Source organism: Amblyraja radiata, chromosome 24 (assembly GCF_010909765.2).
Source record: "Amblyraja radiata isolate CabotCenter1 chromosome 24, sAmbRad1.1.pri, whole genome shotgun sequence".
In the NCBI taxonomy this organism is placed as follows: Eukaryota; Metazoa; Chordata; class Chondrichthyes; order Rajiformes; family Rajidae; genus Amblyraja; species Amblyraja radiata.
Genome location: NC_045979.1, coordinates 18,495,360 through 18,521,000, shown reverse-complemented (window position 1 = coordinate 18,521,000; position 25,641 = coordinate 18,495,360). Strand labels below are relative to the sequence as shown.

Here is a 25,641-nt window from a genome sequence, read left to right as displayed (position 1 = left end):
GTAGTCACACTACAATGCTAATTAAACTGAAATTTCAAATCCGATGAACTGCAATTTCAAATTCGATGATTATAAAAAATAACCTACTGTCGAAACGCGAGGTAACATAAATATTTAACAGCATTATACACAATATATATCATTGATACAAATGCACTTCAGACTCAAAATTGACATTTTCCTGAAAATTTAAAAGATGGTCTGAATTAGTATTTTAAAATATAATATTACCAAGTGCTGGTAAATGGGAATAATATAGATATTCTTTATTGTTGGCATGGACATGGTGGACCGAAGGGCCTGTTTTTGTTTCTGACCTCTTCCCTTTATATACCATATTAGCGTGACTCAATTATATTTACCCTATGATACATAAATGAAGTGAAAGCCTATCTCATCTTGCTCCAATGCACTTAGTTTCAAAAGAAACTTCAGGTGCTGGTTTACAACAACAAAAAAGCACAAAGTGCTGGAGTAACTCAGTGGGTCAGACACCATCTCTGGAAGACATGGATATGTAACATTTCAGGACATTTCTTCACTGAGTTTAGAGTTTAGAGATACAGCATGTAAACAGGCCCTTCGGCCCACCGAGTCCACCGAGATCATCAATCACCTGTTCACACTAGTTCTATGTTATCCCACTTTCGCATCCACTTCCTACACACATGAGGCAATTTTAAGAGGCAAATTAACCTACAAAGATTTGTCCTTAGGATATGGGGGTGGGGGGGGGGGGACTAGATCACCTAATGGAATCCCACAAGGTCACAGGGAGAGCATGCAAAGTCCACACAGACAGCACCTAAAGTCAGGATCAAACCTGGGTCTCTGGCGATGTGAGGCAGCAGCTCTACCAGCTGTGCCACAGTGCTGCTTAAAAAAAATTAGAAATAGAATACCTTTAATGCATTTATCTCAATAGAGAACTATTTTACATGCAACCCAAAATATTAAATGTTTCTGTCATTGTTATTTCAACTACTGTACCCCAAAATTCTCATCTCTTAACTTGGCATTTCCATTTATTTGTTCATGGAAATTTCTAAAAAAAAATTTTTTTGTGATTCTTATCCGAGGCTTATCAGCATCCTGCCACCGTGTTTAAGGAACCATCCAGTTCTGGATTGTTGCTACTCATGCATTCAACTCATACTTCTTTGACTTGCTAGCACATAAACAAAAGCTTACCGCTGTACCTCGGTACATGTGACAATAATAAATAAACTAAACTCAATATAATGTATGACTTACAGTGCATTCAGAAAGTATTCGCACCCCTTCACTTTTTCCACATGTTGTTACGTTTCAGCCTTATTTTAAAATGGATTACATTCTCTTTTTTTTTTTAATCATCAATCTACACACAATATCCCAGAATGAAGAAGTGAAAACAGGTGTTGAGAAATTTTTGCAAAATAATTAAAAATAAATAACTGAATACATAAGTATTCAGACCCTTTGGTATAACACTCAAAATTGAGCTTAGGTTCATCCTGTTTCCATTGATTATCCTTGAGATGTTTCTACAACTTGATTGGAGTCCACCAATGGTAAATTAAATTGATTGGCCATGATTTGGGAAGGCACACACCTGTCTATATAATGCGGCTTTTACACGGGGCGACTTGACGCAAGAGTTAACCAGAGTTCAACATCGTGGGAACCTCGTGCGATAACAGTGCGGCATTCGTGGACCACCGTGGACCACCGTAGCGCTAACGGCAGGTCATCGTGTAACTTGGTCACTCGGGAGAAAATTCAAGAAAATTGGAATTTCTCCAAGAGTGACTTGTACACTTGTGGTTGAGTATTGCAACATTATATGAACGTAGTGGCCAGTGCGATATCCGTGCGATATCCGTAATAACTCTTGCGGGTACCGTGGGAACTCCTGCGAACGGTGAACCCGGAAGCTGGACAGAGGGGACAGAAGGTGATTAAAAAAGGTGGTCTCAAAAGGACACATGGGAACATGTGTCCTTCGAGGACGTCCCACCTAATTGTCATTGTTGGATAATCTTTTTAACAGGAACACTTGCAGAGATGGCTCCCAGAAAATCTCAAAGGAAGGGGGAAAAGCGGGTCAGAGATGTTTTTGCCATGCAGGAGAATGAGGAGGAGACGCAGCAAGAGAGACAGGTGGAGAGGCAACAGGAGATGCCACAGATAACACTGCCTGTGGGCTCCTTGGAGCAGGGAGAGGGTGAGCAAGGTGCAATTCAGATTGCCTCCCCAGTAGCCGTTGTAGGAATAGCCTCTACAGACGCTTATGTAAAGGGAAGATGGCAGAAGGTAAAGCCATATAACTTCACCAGGGAACAAGAGGGGGAACTTGTAGAATGGTTCCAATTTAACGAGATTCTGTACGATAAATCCAGAGAGGATTATAGAAACAGGGAGAGGAAAAGGAACCTGCTGGAGACGAAGGCTGCCGAGTTTCCCGAGTGCTCATATGAGTTTATATAACGATATATAAGTTCATCAAGAGGAGAACCATTTAATGTTATCCAAGATTTTAAAACATACATTGCTATTGATGTAAAAGTTCTGTGTTTGCAGTAAACTTAAACTTCTCTTATAAGTCTGTCTGTCTGCCCTGCAGCTGCAAAGTAAAAAAGTCGCAGACAGCTTTTACACCCTCTGTGTTTGAAGTTTAAAGAGCCATAAAAAGAATTATGCATGAGGGCAGGAATGAGCCGATTCAACCAAGGGAGGATATATATAGTGTGTGAAAAAAAAAGTTACATCATTTGTGTCACGTGTAGTTCACGATGTTCATTCAAGATTTAACGCGACTGCTCGGGAAACGGCCAAGTAACTCGCACGAATAACATAAATGCCGAGTACCGTGGGAACTCTTTATCTACTGCCGTTATATCGTGCGAGACTCGTGCTGGACCACGACCTCTTCACTCTGGTGACATCTTGCGTCAACTCGCCCCGTGAAAAGGGGGTTTAAGGTCCCACTGTTGACAGAGCATGTCTGGAGACAGTTAAGCATGTTTTCCTAGAATGTAAAAAGTATAGGGTAGAAAGAAAAGTATTGTTTGTTAGACTGACAGGACTTGGAGTTGAGGCTTTTTCTGTTTTATCTCTGTTTGGACACAGTGAGAAACATCAACTGATATCCAGGGCTGTTCTTCAATTCCTGCAAGTTACAGGACTGTATGTAAGAATTTAGTTCAAACTTTGACCTGTGGAGGGCAGTAATACGCTTAGCAGCATCTACACTGCCGGAATCCTACAAGAAGAAGAAGTAGAAGAGCATGTCTGAGCAAAAACCAAGCCATGATGACGAAGGAATTGTCCATAGACCTCCGAGACAGGATTGTGCCGGGGAAGGGTATAAAACAATTTCAGCAGCATTGCAGGTCCCGAAGAGCACAGTGGCCTCCGTCATTCTTAAATGGAGGAATTTTGGAACCACCAGGACCCTTCATAGAGCTGGCCGCCCGATCAAACTGAGCAATCGGGGGAGAAGGGCCTAGGTAGGGAGGAGACCAAGAACCCGATGGTTACTCTGACAGAGCTCCAGAGTTCCTCTGTGGAGATGGGAGAACCTTCCAGAAGGACAACTATATCTGCAGCACTCCACCAATCAGTCCTTTATGGCAGAGTGGCCAGATGGAAGCCACTCCTCAGTAAAAGGCACATGATAGCCTACTTGGAGTTTGCCAAAAGGCACTTAAAGGACTCTCAGACCGAGAAACAAGATTCTCTGGTCTGATGATACCAAGATTGAACTCTTAGGCTTGAATGCCAAGCGTCATGTCTGGAGAAAACCAGGCACCGCTCATCACCTGGCCAATACCATACCTACGGTGAAGCATGGTGGTGGCAGCATCATGCTGTGGGGATGTTTTTCAGCGGCAGGAACTGGGAGACTAGTCCGGATCGAGGGAAAGATGAACGGAGCAAAGTACAAAGAGATCCTTGTTGAAAACCTGCTCCAGAACATTCTGGACCTCAGACTGGGGCGGAGCTTCACCTTCCAACAGGACAACGACCCTAAGCACACAGCAAGACAATGCAGGAGTGGCTTCCTGACAAGTCTGTGAATGTCCTTGAGTGGCCCAGCTAGAGCCCGGACTTGAACCCGATCGAACATCTCTGAATGGACCTGAAGAAAGCTGTGCATCGACGCTCCCCATCCAACCTGATAGAGCTTGAGAGGATCTGCAGAGAATGGGAGATATTACCCAAATACAGGTGTGCCAAGCTTGTAGCTTCATACCCAAGAAGACTTGAGGCTGTAATCGCTGCGAAAGGTGCCTCAACAAAGTACTGAGTAATGGGTCTGAATACTTATGTAAATGTGATATTTCAGTTATTTCTTTTTAATTACTTTGCAAAAATTTCTAAACACCTGTTTTCACTTTTTTATTATGGGGTATTGTGTGTAGATTGATGATAATAAATATTAATTTAATCCATTTTAGAATAAGGCAATAATGTAACAAATTGTGGAAAAAGTGAAGGGGTCTGAATAGTTTCTGAATGCACTGTATTGCTATATGCAAATGCATAATCAGTATGGCACAGTGGGACAATTTTCTATTTTTTTAAATTCATTAAAATAATCTTGGTATTTGGTTAGAAATATATCGTGCAATATAAAAGGTTTCCACACCAATCCATGCTGTTATGAGACCTACCTTCCTCCCAAGAAAAACGGTAGAAGTTTGCCAGACTTGGTGATTCGGGTAGATGCATCCCAGTGTCATGGTCATACCCAGTGTTATCAGCTTGGCGACGTGCACATCTTAATATGGAGCCTCCAATGTCTCTCAATCTTACTGCTGCTCGGTAGAATATGGTTTCCTTGGCATTATACTTCATACAATTGTTTATAACCAGATTGAAATCCTTTTCAAACTCATCAAGGGTTTTGTAACAGTGAGTTTCGAGTTTTCTCCTCATGGTGGAAAAGTCCATAGGATGTGCAATAAACTCTAAATAATCTGGAACCTTATGAAACAAAAGAATCAATAATAAGTTAACATCTCATTAACCTTAATAAAGGGAAGGATAACATCTTGTTCACTTCTCCCAAAACAATACAATCAATTATAGAGTCTCACCCTTTACAGTCACTTAATAATGAAATTCTTTATGGTCTACTTGTCAATTTCTTTTTAAACTTGATCAGATGAAGTTAAATTTATTGTGTAGAAAGGAACTGCAGATGCTGGTTTATACCGAAGATAGACACAAAGTGCTGGAGCAACTCAGCGGATCAGGCAGCATCTCTGGAGAAAAAGGATGGGTGATGTTTCAGGCGAGACCCTTCTTCAGACTTAAATTCATTACCAGGTGAAGGACCTTAAAAATGAATAGATCCAAAGTTCCATACATTCAATAATATTAGTTACTTCATTGACACAGATTATAATGAATGAACAGAATAACATGTACATGTGATCGTGGCAAAGAAGAGGATTTTACATAGGCACATGGATTTGCAGGGAGTGAAAGGATAGTTACAGCGGTACATGTACAGGCAGGTGAGATTAGTTTATCTTGGCATGGAGATAATGGGCCAAAGGGTGTGTTCCTGTGCTGTGCTGATCTATGTTCTCTAACACTGAGATTACTATTTTTTATTTGATGACTATTTCAGATGGAACAAAGTTGAGTATCTATCTCCAATCACTAGCAGCCCCAGTAGTTCGCGAACTGTACACCTAGACTCAGATCTACCTAAGCACAGATTCCAAATGTGCCCACACTACCTTTTTTTGTTAAAACACAGAAAACCTGCAAACTCCTTCATTTTGTCAAAACGAACATCTATAAAGTGTAATTAAAATAGTTTTCTAAATAGGAGTAGAAATCTAGTTTTGGGCTATACCCCTGCCCCATTGGTTGCCTTTAATAATTTGAAATCCTAAGTAACAGTAAACATTGTGAAGTCGAAGGTAAACAGCACTGGTTTGCGCAGGACTAAAGTAGAAAATGCTGTTAGCACTCAGCCAGTCAGGCAACATCTGTGAGGAGAAACAGAGTTGGTGTTTCGGGTCAAAGACTGACCGGAAAAGTGAGGAAATAACCATGTTTAACTTGCAGGGGAGAGATTTTTTTTCTCTTTTACGTCCACTTGTCAGTTGTTAATAGTAACCGTTACCATGACAACTTTGGTCTGTACCCTATCACAGACATTCTGAGCTTTCCGCCATTTCACACCTCACTTTCTCACCTCTACATTTTGGATAAAGTATCAGTGACCACAAATTTGACTCCTGCCATGGACTTATTCATTGCTTTAGCGCTTCAGCCCTTTTCTGATTTGCATTTAACATATTGTTACCTATTATAAAGGGACTCACCTTGTTCCTTGCAATGATCAGCTGATAAATTAAATCAATTAAGTATTTTTATTGATTTTGACATCCGCTGCTTGTTTCTTCCACATTCCCTTGATGTAATTCTTTGCTACCCGTTCTTTCCTTTCTATTTCCCCAACTTACCAGGATTTGCTTTAAGGGGCTGTCCCATTTAGGCGACCTAATTGGTGAGTTTAGAAGAGTTTGAAAAAATGACGTTGAAGACCTCCTTCAACTATGTTGAAGACCAGCTTCGACTAACTTCGGGAAAATTGGACACCGAGAGTGAAAACGACCTCCATCGATCTCCTTCGACCTCCCTTCGACTATGATGAAGACTATCTACGACTACCTTAGACTACACTCGATTACCTATGACTAACATGCCGACCTACTACGACTAAACCTATGAGTAAAAAAAGTGTCGATTTTTTTCCATGGCGACCGTTTTTTACTCGCGGGCATTTTTTAACATATTGAAATAAACGCCGCGACCTAGCTGAGGCCTCGAGTACACAGAGACCACTCTCGAGCATGAAGAAGAGTTACGAAGACCTCCTACGACCTCATGTCGACCATGCTGCGAGTATGAGTCGAGGGCAAACTCACCAGAACTCGCTGACTAGGTTGCCCAAGTGGAACAGGCCCTTTAGATTCTGGGCGTTATGCTTTTGTTAATTTTCTGCAGACAGTTTAGTTTAGTTGAGAGATGCAGCACGGAAACAGGGCCTTTGCCTCACTGAGTCCACACCTACCACTGATCACCCGTACACTACGTTATCCCACTTTCTCATCCTACACACTACGGGTATTTTACAAATGCCAATTACCCTACAAAGCTGCATGGGTTTGGATTGTGGGAGGAAAGTGGAGCACCAGGAGAAAACCCACGCAGTCACAGGGAGATCATAAATCTCCGCACAGATTAGCACCCTTAAGCACAAGATTGAATCAGTATCTCTGCGGCTGTGAGGCAACAGCTCTACCGCTTTGCTGCCCCCAGACTGCCCCTATACAAATAACTTGATTAGAAAAACTTACAATGGTCCTGTTACAATATTCTCAGGGATATCAGTTCAACCACAACGCATGGTGCCAGAGGTCAATATTGAAAAGGAGATATTGAGGCACCATACTTCATATGTTATTGGAGCACAATCTAAGTTTATTTAATTCAAAATTATTAAGCAGAATTTAAATATACAAAATGCAAATTAATTGCTCTCATTTGGAAGTTATTCAATTTATTTAGTGTCAGACGTGGAAACAAGCCCTCCGGCCTAATCTGCCCCATCTACACTAATCCCACCTGCCTGCATTTGGCCCATATCCCTCTAAACCTATCCTAACCATGTACCTGTCTAAATGTTTCTTATATGTTGTAATCGTGCTTGCCTTAACTACCTCTTCTGGCAGTTAGTTCCATACACCCACCACTCTTTGTGTGAAAAAACTACCCTTCATGTTCCTATTAAATCGTTTCCCCCTCACCTTAAACCTATGTCTGCCGGTTCTCGATTCCCTACTCTAGGCAAGAGACTGTGCGTTTACCCAAGCTATTCCTCTCTTGATTTTGCACACCATTATTAGACCTCTATTGGGCTTGTATTCACTGGAGTTTAGTAGGCTTGTATTCACTAGAGTTTAGAAGGATGAGGGGGTAATCTTATAGAAACATAAAATTATAAAAGGACTGGGCAAGCTAGATGCAGGAAAAATGTTCCCAATGTTGGGCGAGTCCAGAACCAGGGGTCACAGTCTTAGAATAAAGTGGAGGTCATTTAAGACTGAGGTGAGAAAAAACTTTTTCACCCAGAGATTTGTGAATTTATGGAATTCCCTGCCACAGAGGATAGTGGAATCCAAGTCACTGGATGGATTTAAGAGAAGTTAGATAGAGCTCTAGGGGCTTGTGAAGTCAATGGACATGGGGAGAAGGCTGGTTATTGATAGGGGACGATCAGCCATGATCACAATGAATGGCGGTGCTGGCTCGAAGGGCCGAATGGCCTCCTCCTGCACCTATTTTCTACGTTTGAACACCCATATCCTCCTGTGCTCCAAGAAATAGATATTTATTCAGGTAATAAGATTATGTGATCCACATACTAGCAGGCAAAGCCTTACCTCTTTGAGGCTTACAGGTTGATCAAATATATTTGCTTGATCTCTTTCTTGAAGTTGATCCAAAATTTGTCTTAAGAAGACAATAAATGGTGTAAGTTGTAATTCCAACGCAACTTGCTGAACTTTGACCTGTGGAATGTCAACCAATAAGTTAATCCACTCAATGTCAAAATGAAGAAAGAAGAATTGGCACCAGTTTTTTTTATAACGTCAGAATATGGTGTGTTCTCACATGTACAGAAGAAAACTGCATTTCAAAGGCAGTTATTCTGAACAAATCGATGTTATATGGAGTCTGGATTCCATCATTCTCATGGTTCAGAAGCACTCGACTAAAAAATAATCTGCACAGCAACTAAAGCCAACTCTTTGCGTATCTTAACAACAACATACTTTCTGTATCAGAAAGTTACTAATAATGTGGTACACAAACAAATGGCTCACCGAGGCAGGAAGGTGTGGAACAAAAGGCAAACTTCGGAAGTGCGTTAAAAATTGCTAAGTCAGCAGCGGCAAAAGTTGACTGCAAACTAAACTGTGCTGACACGGCAAATGATCGCCAGCTAGTTATCGTTTGGTTCAAATTGAGGGGAGAAATTTCCATGTGAGCGATTTAGAGCTGAGGACAAAAGAGAACATGGAAAGAAATTGAAAAATTCGGAAATGAGCAACTAAAAAAAAGGAATCTGGACAAGTTGGTGTTTGGTAAATAGGATTTAATAGGTTGCAGATGGCATCACCCTAGTGGCCCAGATCTCAAATAACGACGTATAGGAAGCTTAGTTGTGTGGTGTCAAAGGCAATAACCTCTACCTTAATGTCTGCAAACGGAAGGAACTGGTCACTGACTTCAGGAACAAAGGTAGAGTACATGCTCCAGTCTTTAACAATGGTGCTGATGTGGAGATGGTTACATTTTCTAGTTCCTCGGTGCAAATATTACAGGTCCACCACCGATTTTCCGGCACCCTTGGTTCCAGAGCCTTGTTGGATTATCCGTTTTGCCGGACTAACAGAGGTCACGGCCTTGGTGGAACCGAGATACCGGTCCACAAAGTCAGCCACGGAAGTCAGCTATGGGAACGGGTCTGCGGCTCTGGCCGGACTGGAGTTCCAGGACCCCAGCCTCTGGGGGCAAATTCAACCCACTGATCTGCGAGGAAGCCTCTATGAGGTTGAGATTAGCTGCCTCACCTAGGGGGCACATTTTCAGGGGTCTTCTTGGGGGGACGAAATTTGTCTATATTAAAGAGGGGGGCCGGGCCACCAGTTGCCAGAAAATTAGTGGTGGACTTGTACCGGCAATTTGTCCTGGTCCAACCACATTAACGCTGCGATCAAGAAAGCTCTCTCACACTACTTCCTCAGAAAGCTAAGGAAATTTAGCATGTCTCCAATGGATCTTAACAATTTCTACTATGCCTTATAGAAAGCATCCTTTTGGGATGCATCAGAGCTTGGTTTGGCAACGGCTCTAGCCAAGACCGAAAGAGATTGCAGTTGTGAACATCGCCCAGTCCACTACGCAAACCAGACTCTCCCTAATAAGCGAGTTCAGTATTCCGAAAAACATAAGGATCCATGGGATTTGTCAAAGGTCACTCGCTATAAAGAAAAAGCGAACAAAACACTGACTGTATAAACTGTGTATAAATTCCTATCTTTATTCATGATTTCTGTGTAAAAAAAAATTTAATCTGAGGAACAGGGGTGCCAGGTAGCGGGGTATAACAGCGAGATAGAGGGGGCAGATGCGGGTGGGAGACGGGGGTGGAGACTGGACCGACGGAGAGACATTCTCGGCAGCTGCACACACACAGACCCGTGCCTCATCCGCAGCCAGGATCGAACCCGAGAACCCGCAAGCGCTGCCGAACCGCCACTGGACTGTTCCCATTCTCTCACCCCCCCCACCGAGTATCCTATCCCCGCCCAGAGCAGAGGCCCCCAGGCCCACAGCCAGCCTGGAGAAGCGCCAACCCCAGCTCAACTCCGCCTGCCCACCGGGCAGCCAGCGCCTCTCCCCCCCGCCCCGGCTGCTGGCCAACCCAGCTGTACAGGCAGAGCTGAGCTGGAGCCAGTGCTTCCACCCCGCACCGGCTGCAAGTCCAGGGCCGCCACCCCGGACAGGGACGGGACACCCGGGAGAGGACGGCCCAGCAGCAACTCAACAGCGCCCACAGCGCCGGAGACCCAGGCCCGATTCCGACCACGGACGAAACGCAGGCCTGCACACAAAGCAGCACCACAGCTGCGGAGATTGGTTATAGCGAGTGACCTTTGACCTGGGCCTGCGCAGTTAGAATACCGAACTCGCTTATTGACTCCATGTGCATTTCACGTTGTCTCAGCTTAACAGCCAACATAATCAAGAACCACTTATACTCTGGTCATTCTCTCTTCTCCCCTCTCCCATCAGACTGAAAATACAAAAAGGTTGAGAAAGCCTTCCACCAGATTGATGAACAGCTTCTTTCATGCTGTTATCAGACCCTTGAATGCTCAGGATGAACCTCTGATCTCGTTACGCCCTTGAACATTTTTTTATTTGTTCTTCCTCCGCAGTTGTAACACTACATTCTTGTTTCTATTTCTCTTTTTCACGACCTTGATGTACTGATGTATGGGGTGTTATTTGCCTGGATAGCACGCAAACAAAGCTTTTCACTATCTCAGTGCACGAGGCAATAATAGTAAATCAAACCAACTAACAAACTTGGAAATATGAAATTCAAGTCCCTCGGCAAAATTGTTGATATCCATTGCGAACAGCTGGGGCCCAAGAACCAATCCCATAATTATAGTTGTAAATAAAGTCACAGTGAAAACCTACGCACCACATTAATTAGCTGTTATGCTCACTAGTTATTTTCAGTGTCCCAGTATCAACAGTAAATCAATCACCTCTTCTCTCTTGAGCTTCTCTCTTTTGCGAATCAGTTCGACAAGCAGACGAGCCCTTTCCAAATCATGTCGCAGTTTCTGCCAGTATTTCAATTGCTCTTTTACTGCACTGGTTTTTTCATCCTGTTCTTTCTGCGAAGTGAACAAAATACATGAGCACATTGGTAAAGCCAACAATTGATCATCACTATTCTGAAATGCAAGTGGTTGAATGGCAGGTCAATGCAAGAAACTGTGAGGGAATCTGCAAAGCAGAAACCACCAAATGTTAATCACAAATACAAGTGTATTCAATATTGTGTTAAAATTGCATATATAGGTTCACCACCAATTTTCCAGCACCCTTGATTATCTGTTTTGCAGGACCAGCCGCAGGTGGCAAATTTGACCTGCCAATTGGCGCAGAAGTCCCAATGAGGTTGAGATCGGCTGCCTCACCCGGCCGAGGCACCACATTTTCAGGGGGATTTCCGGATGAGGATTTTGGCCAGGTTAAAGGGGAGGCCAGACCACCAGTTGCTAGAAAATCTAGTGGACCATTATATGTATGTAAATATGTATGTATGTATGTTTGTATGTACGTGTGTGTATATGTTGTGTGTTTCACAACATATTCTTCAGAATATATATATATTCCGAAGAATGTTGTAAAACCATCAAAACAATGCAAAATAATAAAATATGAGCATTTTGTTCAGAAGTTGACAATTTGTATTAATAACTAACTTTATAGTAACATTGATATTTTTTTTTTAAACCAAGGAAACCTTGGAATATTCTTGTTATATGCAGACGGTAAAAGTAAAATATAGATAGACGCATGGAATGTATATTATATGGTGTGTGTGTGTGTGTGTGTATGTGTGTGTGTGTGTGTGTGTGTGTGTGTTTTTTAAATAGTGTGTGTGTAATGTTATATGCACTTATTTCTAAGGTAGAGTTTCTCAGCATTTTTTCAAAAAGTTTCCAATATATGCAAAAGCTGTTACGTCAGTAAGTGAGTCGAAGAATGCTTTACCTGTTCCGCATTTCTTTGAGTTTGTAAATGTGAATGCAATCGCCGAAGTAAGGGCACACCGTTCCGTGACTGCCTTTTCAACATCCAGTAATTATGCAGCCTTTGCATGAACTGGGTTTTCCTCTGGATAGATAACCGGCTGCATAGTTTATTTAACCTAAAAGCAGGAATTCTCAGAATTACAAATTGGAGTCTAAAAATGGTCTGATCATTTTACTATTACTTTATTTTACAACATACTTTGTCTGTGTTCATAAATTCTAGGAGCAGAATTAGGCCATTCAGCTTATGAAGTCTATTCCACCATTCAATCATGTCTGTGTGTGGAGTTTGCACGTTCTCTCTGTACCCGCGTGGGTTTCTTCCGGGTGCTGCAGTTTCCTCCCACATCCCAAACACATGTGGGTTTGTAGGTTAACTAGTCCACTGTAAACTTTCCAAGTGTGTAGGAAGTGGATAAGAAAGTGAGAGAACATAGAACTAGTATGATGGGTGATAGATGGTTTGTGTGGACTCGGTGGGATGAAGGTCCTGCTTCCATGCTGTATCTCGAAAGCAAAAACTACGATGCAATCACGGGAGTAGTGTTAGAATAAACTATATACACAGCATAGACCGTCAGAGAAAGTGGGATTATATAGAATCAGTGTGAACGGGTCATCGGTGGTCAGCGTGGACTCGTCAGGGCCTGTTTCCATGCTGCATCATTGACTTCCTTGATAATCAATAGCAGCTGGATAATGAAGATTATATGTTATGTTTTTTCTCTCAATCGGATGAAACTGCTGCACAGAGCTCTGCAGGAATTACTGATCTGATTTGGCATACGTTTTGCTGCGAATGCCAATGCTGACTATTTAACTTGGCCAATTATATTTCAATAATGTAACATTTGGAATCGTTCTAGTTGAACTCAGTGCCTTGGCAATTGAGTTTGAGTGAAAAAAGATTCATTTGATGCACAACTTGCTGTACACATACCACATACAGCACACAAAATATGAGATAAAAGGAAAGCATCTCTAGAAAACATGGATAGGTGACGCTTCAGGTCAGGACCCTTTTTTAGAATATGATGCAAGAGACGCACACTTGCACAAACTGCAATCAAATGCTAGCTTTATACATGATTACTGTGCAGAAAATTTAAGGAAAGACCATTACAAATATCCAAATATCAAGGGATTTCTGACAGTAAATAATAAGAACAAGTAAAGCACTGAATTAATGATCTACACAGCTGATCAAATGGAGCATCTTTCAAAATAGCTTATATTTTGATTACAATTTTAATTTCATGTTTTACGTATTTTTTAATGACTTGGCAGATCAATTTCCCTCCTGGAATAAATAAAGTTCTATCGTATCGTATGCCTTTAAAGATTAGTTCAATTCACATCAATGATAGATTGCAACAGAGTATCAAAATAATCAACTCAATCTTTACATTATTCGAATTATTAAGAACTTCTGGACATCAAAATATTCTGTCAATAAAAATGCAGAGTTCATATAAATTTGAAAATGCAGGAATAGCTGAAAGTACACCAATTTTCATAAAGATGGTTAAGAGGAAAGACTGATGTCTATCAAGCAAATATAAACAATGTTGGGTCCACCATATTATAAAATACATATTTTTGTTGACACAAGGAACTACAGAAGTTGGTTTATAAAAAAGGACTGGAGTAACTCAGCAGGTCAGGCAGCATCTCTGGAGGGCATGGATTATGGATAGTTAATGTTTCAGGTCGGGACCCTTCTTCAGACTGATTGTAGAGACATTTAGAAAAGAGGTGGGGCAGGACAAAGCCTGGCAAGGATATAGGTGAGAGGGTTTGGACAAAGATCAGAGATAAATAAGAAGAGATGAGAAAAGATGAGAAGGAGTATTATGAAGAGAACAGTTGTGCTATGACCTTAGGATTAACATGCATAGAACGTAAAAAATATTGACATATTAATATTCAGATTTTAATATGACATATTAATATTCACATCTGCCATGCCGGACTTAATTATTTGCTGGAACCACAACTGTTTTACTTGCATTTGACAAAAGAATTACCATGAGGACCAGAATAGATTTGTTGTGTGTTGGGGGCAAGGTTCACACATGCAATTCAACCAAGCATAGTTAATAGTAGCTACGGTTAATAGTCATGGTTAGGCATCATAATTAATAGTGTTAGCAATATGACTGCAACTAGCATTTCTTCTCACAGTTCAGTAAGGCATAATGTTTACATCAGTAATGTTGACCATCACAATGCAAGCCAAAATAACCAGCAAACAGTGGTCATGTAAAGGATTCTTCTAGCAATATCTCCAAAACATATTGTGCAGGATACATCCAAGGTGTACCAAATATTTGCTGTTTAAATAACTTATTCATGACCTGGAATGTAATTCTGCTAAATGCAAGGTATCACATTTTTGTTAGACACACCAGGGTTTCTACAGGAAATAGCAGGGTGCTGGGAAGTGTTGTAGAACAGAGGGACCAAAGGGTACACGTATAAAGTTCCGTAAATGTGGAGACCACAGTGTGGTGAAAAGAACTGCAGATGTTGGTTTATAAAAAAAGACAACATGCTGGGCTCAGTGGGTCAGGCAGCATCTCTGCAGAAAATAGATAGGCGAGGTTGTGTTACTGCCTGAAGAAGGGCCCCCACCTGAAATGTCACCGATCCATTTTCTCCAGAGATGCTGACTGGTCCAGAGGAGGTTGGCTTCTCAACAAGAGATATGTTGTGAAACCTCTCCTCAACACTACCCACAGCCCTATCTCAGCAACAATGATCTACCACAGACTTTGTTTTGGTTGAACTACGAATTTTGGATTTGCATTATTATGGCCTGGTTAGCTAGTATTGCTGATTCTTGCGAAGGTGGCCACAAACTACTGGAGTAACTCAATGGGTCAGGCAGCTTCTCTGGAGAAAAGGAATAGGTGGCATTTTGCGTCGAGACCCTTCTACGTCACCTATTCCTTTTCTCCAGAGATGCTGCCTGGCCCACTGTGTTACTCCTTGCCAAGCCAAGCCGACCTCTAGAACACCGCCCCAGTGCTACTGCCAGGACAACGGGTCTTTAAGACCAAAGATAAGACTAGATACTTTTAAGAACTGGAAACTTGAAGGGTACAATATGGAGCCAGAAAGGTGGCGACCCTTTGTGTACTGCCTCGGTGAAGTATTCTTGCACTAAAATTTTGCCTTTCTGTACTTACAGCGCTAGTAATATGGGTTCAATCCTGACTATGGGTGCTGCTTATACAGACTTTGAATGTCCTCACTGTGACCACTTGAGTTTTCCCTGGGTATTCCGGTTTCCTCCCACATTTCAGAGACGTGCAGGTTTGTAGGTTAATTGGCTTCTGTAAATTGTCCTTAGTGTGTAGGATAGTGCTGGTGTGCGGGTGATTGCTATTCACACCGCCCTCAGTGGGCCGAAGGGTCTGTTTCCATGCTGCATCTCTATTCAGAGCTCCTACCTGGCCTCACCAACCTTTATTTCATTTATTTGCTTGTAAGGTCAGCTGTTATATATGCAACACATTCACATGACCATCAAAGTTATCAACTGCCCTCGATTCATTGCCTGATGCCAATCAAAGGAAAGTAATTTAAATGAAATGGCTCAAAATGCTTTTGGGGACAATGTATCTATCATTTTTTTCTCCCTCTGTAAATTTTTTTGAAATAACCAAATTTTCATAGGGGGCACTGTAGCTGAGCAGTAGATTTGCTGCCTTGCAGCGCCAGAGACCCGGGTTCTATCTTAACTATGGGTGCTGTCTGTACAGAATTTGTACGTTCCCCCGTGACCGTGAGGGTTTTCCCCAGGTACTCCGGATTGCTCCCACACTCCAAAGACGTACAGGCTTGTAGGTTAATTAGCTTCGGTAAAGATTGCAAATTGTCCCTAGGATAGTGCTAGTGTACAGGGATCGCTGGTCGGCGCAGACTCAGTGGGCTGAAGGGCCTGTTCCAGAATCAAACAAACACACCATATCGATTAATGGGTTATATTATACATATACATCAATAATACATATTCTTTAATGGTATCAGCTATATCAAAAGCTTGATGGGATGAAGAAGATACAAATTACACTTTTATTTCCACGTTTAAATTCAATTTTCAGTTTCCCAGCACGTCGGGTCATGCAGTACAGAAACAGGTGACAATCACCCACTTTTTGTGAGGATTATTGCCCCTGCGCCCCACAGACTTATTCAAATTCCCTAAGTTTCACGCTACACAATTCATTTTAAATATTTAATGATTTTTCAACACGTATTGGTTCTTTTTCCACAAGCCGTGTTATTAGTATTGGTTTATTATTGCCGCACGTACCACGATAGTGAAAAACTTTGTTTTGCTTGTTATCCAGGCAAATCATGCCGTACACAAGTGCAAAAGAGAAAATAAACAGAGTGCAGACAATAGTGTTACAGCTACAGTGCAGGCACAGATGTAAAAAAAGCTGTGACGCATCAGTGTTGGATGCTTTCTATGGTGCATCTGTGGAAATTGGCAAGAGACGTTGGAGACATTCCAAATTTTCTTAGTCTTCAGAAGAAATTGCTGTGTCTTCCTGGCTACAGCTTTTACGTGAGTGGATAAGGACAAATCGGTGGTGCTATTCATGCCCAGAAATGTTAAATACTCGATAATTTCCCTGCTTCCTAAACAACTCCTTTATTTTGCTAACATTCAGGGAGAGGTTGTTGTCTTGACACCATGCTAGAACTCTCTATCTTCTTCCTGTATCTCACCATTGTTTGAGATGGTGTCCTCTGCAAACTTGTAAATCAAGCAAGAATTTGAATATGGGCACACAGACTTGAGTGCATAGGAAGTATAGTAATGGGGTGAAATTGCAGCCTTGTGGGGCACCAGTGTTGAGAATTAACGGGGGAGAGTATTTGGTTGACTGTCCTTGCTGATTTGGTTTATGGGTCAGGAAGTCAAGAATCCAGCTGCAGAGGTGGATGCTGCGACTGAGGTTCAGGAGTTTAGGGATGAGTTGGGCTGGAATTACGGAGTTGAAGCCAAAGCTCTGGACAATAAACAGGAGTCTGATACAAGAAGGGTTTCGGCCCGAAAAGTCACCTATTTCCTTCGCTCCATAGATGCTGCTGCACCCGCTGAGTTTCTCCAGCATTTTTGTGTACCTGGGAGTCTGATACAGTTGGCTTTGTTATCCAGATGTTCCAGGGAAGAGGGTAGAGCTCCTGCCGTGGACCTGTCGTGGCAGTAGGTGAACTGCAGTGGATCAAGGCCATCTGGGAGGCTGGAGCTGATGTTTGCCATGACCAACCTCTCAAATTACTTCATGATGGTGAATGTCAGAGCTACCAGTCAATTGTCTTTTCCCTACGCTGATGCTGCCCTGACCCTGCTGAGTTCCTCCAGCACTGTCTTTTGCTGTCCATCAAGCGGCCCATTTTAGCTTTCCTCCACTCCCATTAACTCCTCACTAATACTCACCAACACACCAAGTAATGTCTAGATGGTCTAAATGAAGACCAAAAGCAACTCAACCATTTTTTCAACAATCTACAAGGACTACCTGAAATTGGAGATGCCAATGTTCATACCACTGCGATGTAAACTACCCAAGCGAAATATAAGGTGCTGTTCCTCCAATTTGCGGTGGGCCTCACTCTCGCCATGGAGGAGGCCCAGGACAGAAAGGTCTGTGAGTTGAAGTGCTGAGCTGGGAGATCAGGTTCGTTATTTCGAACTGAGTGGAAGTGTTGTGCGAAGCGATCGCCAAGCCTGCACTTGGTCTCAACGAGGTTGATCATACGCTGAATAATCCAACCACATTTTTGTTTGGAAATGGAAAGATATAATAGAAATTGCATTCATTGCAACGTGTAAAAAGAGTTGAGATACTGTATTGTAACTTTGCTGTATGTCATTGTGGTATATATCATGTCTTGATTGGTGAATATGTTTAGTTTGTGACTTTATTTGAAGCAGAAATAATATGTGAATGCTTCATTGATCATAATTCCGACTGGTAACTACGCACTTCGTCCGAGTACATATCGCACGGGTCATTCAAACCGTCTTAAATGACCACCTAAACTGTCATTTGGGAACCTAAAAACCTGCCTAGGTTGCCCGGTAGCAACAGAGAAAAAAAGTTAAGTGAGAGCCCTGCTGTAATTATGAATTAATATTCCGTTCGGTTGCAACACCAATTTCACTGCCAACAAATTAGATCTTATCCATAGTTAAAGCTCAACCAAACCGCATTCAACTTAAATAATGAAAACAATTTACAACATTCTACATAAAGAGCCAATCACATTACAGATGGCCACTACTTTAAGTTGAGTGGCAACGTTCCTAGAAATCCATCCGTATTGCAATTTTCCATAACACTAATCCCATTGATCACACGTTTTTTTTAACTAGAGATGCATTCCTAAAGAATATTTTTTTCTCTCAACAGTAATATGTGTGGTCTATAGTCAAGGGAATTATGAAACTAGACACTTGCAATTATTTTATTTTCCTGGGCATGTTCAGCCAAGCGAATGGGAAATTTATATTTCAACATGTACACTTGTTACGAGTATCTTGTTACATTAAAACAAGCCAAGTGTTGTTCTGGTTAAAGAATGGACACACAACAAACCCACCTGTGCAGTAATCGCAGTTTCAATTTAATTTATTGAAATGTAATTTATTCTGTAAAACACATCCTACGCCCTACAGGGAAAGTGTAGGTAGGAAGGAAATGGGGAAAAAAAGCACAAATATGAAAAAAATCTAAATTCCCGATCAGATGTTTATAAACAAGCAGATTGAAAGTCTCGTGTTACTGAAACACAACTTATCTAGATTGGCAAATCAAAGCCAGCGACGGCACTGTAGCACAGCGATAGAGTTGCTGCTTTACAGCGCCAGAGACCCAGGTTCGATCCTGATTATAGGTGCTGTCCCCAAAAATGGGGAGAGTTTGTACGTTCTCCCAATGACCGCATAGGTTTTCTCCCGATGCTGCAGTTTCATCCTATACTTCAAAGACGTACTGGTTTGTAGGTTAATTGGCTTCAGTAAAGATTGTAAATTGTCCCTAATGTGTGTGAATAGTTTTAGCGTACGGTGATCGGCGAGGACTTCGACGGCAGTAGGGCCTGTTTCTGCGTTGTATATCTAAACTAATCGACGCTAATTCCTAAAACAATATATACACTGATCGAAAATGCAGCAACTCACTAATTCTGAATTAAAACACAAACTGGAGTTCATATATCACTTGTAAGCTCGTTTATTTCAGCAGATTAAACTGCCTCTTGAAAATGACCTCTACAATTGAAATCCTGTGAACACTATTCCATATAATTCTCATTAAAAGCCTCAACCTACATTTTCATGGAAGCTAAAACGATACAACTATATCAAATATTTAAGTTAAACAGCTTGACCAATTCACAGGAAATCAAAATTGAATGTAGGCAGAAGAGAAAGGATCGGTGTTTTAATTATCTAGATAGCATCAATAGAAGAAATTGCTTTCTCAGCTTCCAAAGTAATTTGCTCAAGTGGTCAAAATAAAAACCCAAATTGTTGGAGGAACTCAATGGGTGGGACAGTATCTGTGGAGGGAAATGGACAGGCAAAATTTTGTGTCTGATGCTTTCTTCAGTCCCGAAATATTGTCTGCACATTTTCCTCTGCAGATGCTGCCTGACCCACTGACTTCCTCCAACAGTATGTTTTACATTCCAGATTCCAGCATCCAGTTTCTCTCATAAATGGCTTTAACCCTCTATGAACTGTTGATCTTGTATATCGAGGTGATGAATGGGCTCCATTTGATCACTGCAAGGAAGTAACATTATACATTATGTTTTCACACAAATTCAATAGGAGCAACATCTTTTTTTAATTTAGACTCACGTTTTGGGTGATAATTTATGAATTCTGTGAAGGCAAATTTCTGTTACCCGACCTACTGTCACAAGTGGGGAAAGCACTGTACATGATTTTACACATACTTAACCTAGTGGAAGCATCTCTGCATAATACAGAACTGCATAAAAACAAGTTTTAAGAATCAAGTGCAAAATTCTTAAATTAATTTCAACAAATAATCTAGGTCATGAAATTGATTTTGGAAGCCATACAGATTTGTACAATACACAGACAAACTGGTTTTCATTCAATATTGGAATAAACAGAATAAATATTCTTCCCATTGAAAGCTTAGGTCCAGATACAAATTTAGTGCAATGCTTATTATCTGTTTTGAAGGTTTGAAAATATAGGTCCACCATAGATTTTCCGGCACCCTCGGTTCCAGAGCCTTTCTGGATTATCCTTTTTGCCAGTAATAGGAGTCTAGGATCAGAAGGCACAGCCTCAGAATAAAAGGACGTACCTTCTAAATGGAAATGAGGAATTCCTTGAGCTACAGGGTGGTGAATCTGTGGAATTGATTGCACAGACACTGTCGGTGGCTCGTCATTGGGCATTTTTAGAGCGGAGATTGAATCAGAATACACAGCATTGTAGTAGAACGGCACACATTCTCCAGGTTTATCATAAGACAAAAGCCTAGCCATTTCCTTCTTTATACCCCATCTGCTGCCTGCCACATGTCAGAACATGTAGAAATACGTGGACAGCTCAGGTAAATGTATGGCTGAAGGGTGTAGGAGTCTTTAGATTTTTAGGGTATTAGCATATGCTCTGGAGCCAGTACAAGGCAAATTGCACCTCAAAAGGACACAAGGTGCTGGGGTAACTCAGCAGGTCAGGCAGCATCTCTGGCGAACATGAGAATAGGTGGCACTTCAGGTTGAGACCCTTCTTCACTGATTGTGGATTGGGAGTGGGGGGGGGGGTGTGAAGAGGAAAAAAAGCTGGAAAAGGGGAGAGGCAGAACAAGGCATGGTAGGTAATAGGTCGACACAGGCAAGCGGGATTCTTTATGACAAGCAGATGATTGAAACAAAGCCCAGAGACACTGCCGGTCCCACTGAGTTACTCCAGCATTTAGTCTATCTTCAGAGTAAATCAGCATCTGTAGTTCCTTCCTGCACCAGAGATAAGAACAGTAGATGTGAGCTAGGTTTGAAGAATCGCAGATTGTGACCTCAGGAGATGTAGGCAGTGTACTCCGTAAGATTCACGTGATTTGCGAAGTAGTTTCAATTAATTTGATAGAACGATGATTGTTAAAAGAAAAAAAAAGTATACAGGATCGGATAACAAATATACCAGCAGAATATAAAATAGAAGGTTTTTAGACAGAACTAGGAAGTTTACGGTAACTTTATATATGCATTGCAAGGAGCATATGACACACGGTTAGCAAGATACTGGTGCAATTAACCATGTGGGACCATAATGTGGTGATAATCACAGAGATCTGGCTAAAGGAAGGGCGGAAATAGGTTCAGAATATTCCTGAGTGCAAGGTGCTCAGGAAAGATAGGACAGGGTAAGGAAGGAAAGGGAAGGCTGAGGAAGAATATTGCAATGCTGGAAAGAAAGGGTGTCAAGAACATGAAGGCCTTAATCAGACAAGGCACCGCAGGAGTTGGGATGTTATGTTACAGTTGGTGAGCTGCAGTTCCAAGATTGTGTTCAGTTTTGACCACCCAGCTTGCTATAGGAAAGATGCCATTAAGCTGGAAAGAGTGCAGAAAATTTTACGAGAATGTTGCCATGACTCAAGGATCTGAATTATAGAGAGGTTGGGCAAGCTAAGACTATATTCCTTGTAGTGCAAGAACCTGAGGGGTGATCTTATTAAGGTGTATAAATTCATGAGAGGCATAGGTGAATGCACAAGGTTTTTTTCCAGGGTGGGGGAATCAAGAACTTGAAGGCATAGGTGTAAGGTGAAGGGGGAAAGATTGAATAGGAATCTGAGCAGTGGAAAGAGCTGCCAGAGGGAGTGGTTGAGGCAGGTAAAATAACAAGATTTATAGACATTTGGACAAGTACAAGGATAGGAAGGGTTTCAGAGATATGGGTCAGACACAGGCAAATGGGACTGGCTTAGATGGGGCATTTTGGTTGGCATGGAGAAGGTGGGACAAAAGACCCTGTTTCCATGCCAAATGACACCTTGATTGAAATGCTGCTTTTCTTCCCACAGATGTGACTGACCTGCTGAGTGCCTCAGCATTTCCCGTTACATATACGTTTTTGAATAGGTGTGGAAAAAGACACAGAACGACTCCAAGATAAAAATAATCATTTGGAGAAGAGCCAGTTTCAATGGGACGAAAACAGATGCAAACTCTGGCATACAAAGTCTGGCACACAAAACTGTAATTAAAGAAAAGAAGGCTTTTAAAGTAGAAATGTTTCAGTTACAGCCTACTACTCTGGGAGAAGGAAATTGCCAGAACTTCATGAATAAGAGTGTGTGGGAGGGGGGGGGGAGCAGACAGAAAATACAACTAGTAAATGCCAAATTGTTAACACAAGTGAGAACTAGGCAGATTCCTAATAAGTTTAGTGAAGTTAAAAAAAACAATGCCGGCAAAGCAAGAGCATGGGATAATAGGGACAGTATTCATGAAAAGGAATCCCAAAATATTCTGTAGGCAAGTGAACACGGAAAAGAACTACGAGAGATGAGGCTTTGTGTAATCCAGCTGGAGTCTCCACAAAGGATGTAATTGAAATTCTGAGTGCGCCATGGAATTGGTAAAGAAAATGTATTAAGAAAGGTTAAATAATGTTGTGTTGATGGATGCCTTATAGGAGGGAAATAGTACAGGTCTACCCATAATCTTCCAAATGTCAACCAATTCAGAGATGGTACTCAATGAGTGGGAAGTTTCATTTTTTCTATTCATGCTTAAAAAGGGCATGTTAAGCCTGGTTACTATAAACCGGACAGTTTAGGAGGGAAAATCTATGGACATAATTAGATTAATTAGAACAAAGCGCTTATAGATCTATAAGGAGTATATAGAATTATGGAAGGCATAGATAGACAGCCAAAACTTTATCCCCCAGATTGGAAATGTCCAGTACCAGATGGCATAGCTATAAGGTGAGAGGAGGAAAGTTTAATAGAGATGTGGTGGGAGCCTGGAACACATTGGTAGCAGTGGCGGAGGTAGAGCAGAGCAGAAAGAAACTCTCACGTAGAATAACATTCCCACCCCATGTTGAGATAGTGTTCCCATTAATAAAAATTGTTAAAACTACTCAAAAAAAAGCTCACAAAATAGGTAACGCCTTTACCCTGTTCCATCATTCAATTTGATTATGACAAAACCACCTCAATCCACTTTCCTATCCAATTCTTGTACTTAATATTAAAGACCTATGGAATAAAATAATAATAGAATATTGTAATTAATATTAATCTCATATCTGTGAATCTCAGGGATACATAATTCCTAAGGCTCTAGACACCAGGCAAATAGATTCCCCCTAAACTTGTTCTTAGACTATCATTCCTAATTTTAGACTTTGACAGTTGAAAACTTCTTAGCATCCTCAACTCTCGACATAACCTCAAGTTTCAAAATAAGATTTATTTTCTCTAAAATTCGAGAGCTTATTTTTTCCTCGTTTATCTTATTCCAGGAAACATGTTAAACTTCACTCTCCTGCTTCCAAGGAATAAATAGACTTTCTGTAAAAGACCAAACCTGAAAACAAAGCTTTGATTAATCTGAAAAGATCTCCTAATCACTGAAACCCAATATCGGGCAACATGCAATTTTCCTTCATATTTGTTTGCTGTATTTGCGTATTTCCTATGATTCATGCAAGAGTCACATAATCTCTGAACATTTAAGAACTCTCCATTTACAAAGTATTCTGTTCATTCTTATGAAAGTAAATAATCATAACATTCCATCTTCCATTTCTTGCCCACTTACAGAAGCCATTTCCACTTTGCATTCCATTCACATCTTGCAAATCATTTTTCCACCAAAATTTGTTCATGTAGCAAATATTAATACAGGCAACTCGCATTTTACATGGGGGTTACAGGCTTATTAAACCGAGCCCAATCAAACATAAGCCAGACACTGTACATTAGAAAAATATATCACAAAGGTAGATACATTTAAACATATAACTTAATAGCTGCAGGCAATCATTTGAGTTTTCTTTCTGTTAAGCAAAACTGAACTTACAAGATAACTCTGAAAGCTGATGTGCAAGTTTAGGAATAGATTTGAGCGTGTCATTCCGAAAATAGGAGCGTGTAAAGTAAATTTCAGTACTAATTAGACAAGTGCGTTATTCTAAAAATGCGTAAATCAAATACGCATAAAACGAGAGGTGCCTGTATAGTACAATCTAGTCCCCAATGTACATCATAAAAAGCTGGACCTCATTTAGAAAGGCCTGGGAACAAAACTGAGAAGAAATTTGGCTCCAGTCAGAAAGCAAAAGCTAATTAATACCCCAAATACATACATGTCACAGAAGATTAAGGTTTGATGCTGTACAATCAGAACTGCAAACAGTATGCAGAATTGTGTCCTTTCTGTGAATGTCAGTACTCCTGCTACATAGCAAATATGGGCATCCATGCCACACGGATAAGATTAAAATATGACATTGTACAGATTAGAAAAACACGGCACGAGGTACTGATGAATTTCCAAATAGTTCATTTAAGTGGCTGTTTATTTTAAAGAAGTACTGCCATACAGAAACGTTTAGCAGCAGGAAATGTACAGATCAATAGGAGGGATTTACAATAATTTCTAAGCAAAGTTGCAAAAACAGTCAAAAATATAAATGGAGAGGACAAGGCAGATCAAGAAGAAAACGACAAACAGGACATGGTTTTGGGGAAGGGATAACTTTTTCCCCACAGAAAGGGTGGTGGGTGTATGGAACGAGCTGCCGGAGGAGATAGTTGAGGCAGGTACAAACCAACATTTAGACAGGTACGTAGATAGGACATGTTTGGTGGGAATATGGGCCAAACAAAGGCAGGTGGGACTAGTGTAAATGGAGCTTGTTCGTCGATGTGTGGAAGTTGGGCCAAAGGGCCAGTTTCCATGCCGTGTGACATTATGATTCTAAATACATTAAATAACTTCCAAACAGCTGTGGAATTAATACGAATTAAACAAAATGAGATCCACGCACAAGTTTCACATTGGCATTGCTCAAAATGCAAGTGTCAATGCTTGTTGCATTGACTCCACCGGCTCTTCCCGTCTCAACTCTGCCAATTTCAGGTTGACAATCACACTGATGAAAGTCTTACAGACCGAAAACATCAATTCCATTACT

At 41.2% G+C, this 25,641-nt stretch overlaps 1 protein-coding gene across 1 annotated transcript in view; it reads right to left on the bottom strand.

Annotated features, from left to right (window-relative positions):
* Positions 1–25,641, bottom strand: part of brpf3 (bromodomain and PHD finger containing 3) — a 59,826-nt gene that overhangs the window by 14,456 nt on the left and 19,729 nt on the right. Inside the window, exons 3-6 of the mRNA XM_033042540.1 lie at positions 12,376–12,532; positions 11,358–11,489; positions 8,454–8,582; positions 4,659–4,971 (exon numbers count right to left, since the gene is read on the bottom strand). Of these exons, the coding sequence (XP_032898431.1) occupies positions 4,659–4,971; positions 8,454–8,582; positions 11,358–11,489; positions 12,376–12,532 (731 nt within the window). The remainder of the gene's footprint in view (positions 1–4,658; positions 4,972–8,453; positions 8,583–11,357; positions 11,490–12,375; positions 12,533–25,641) is intronic.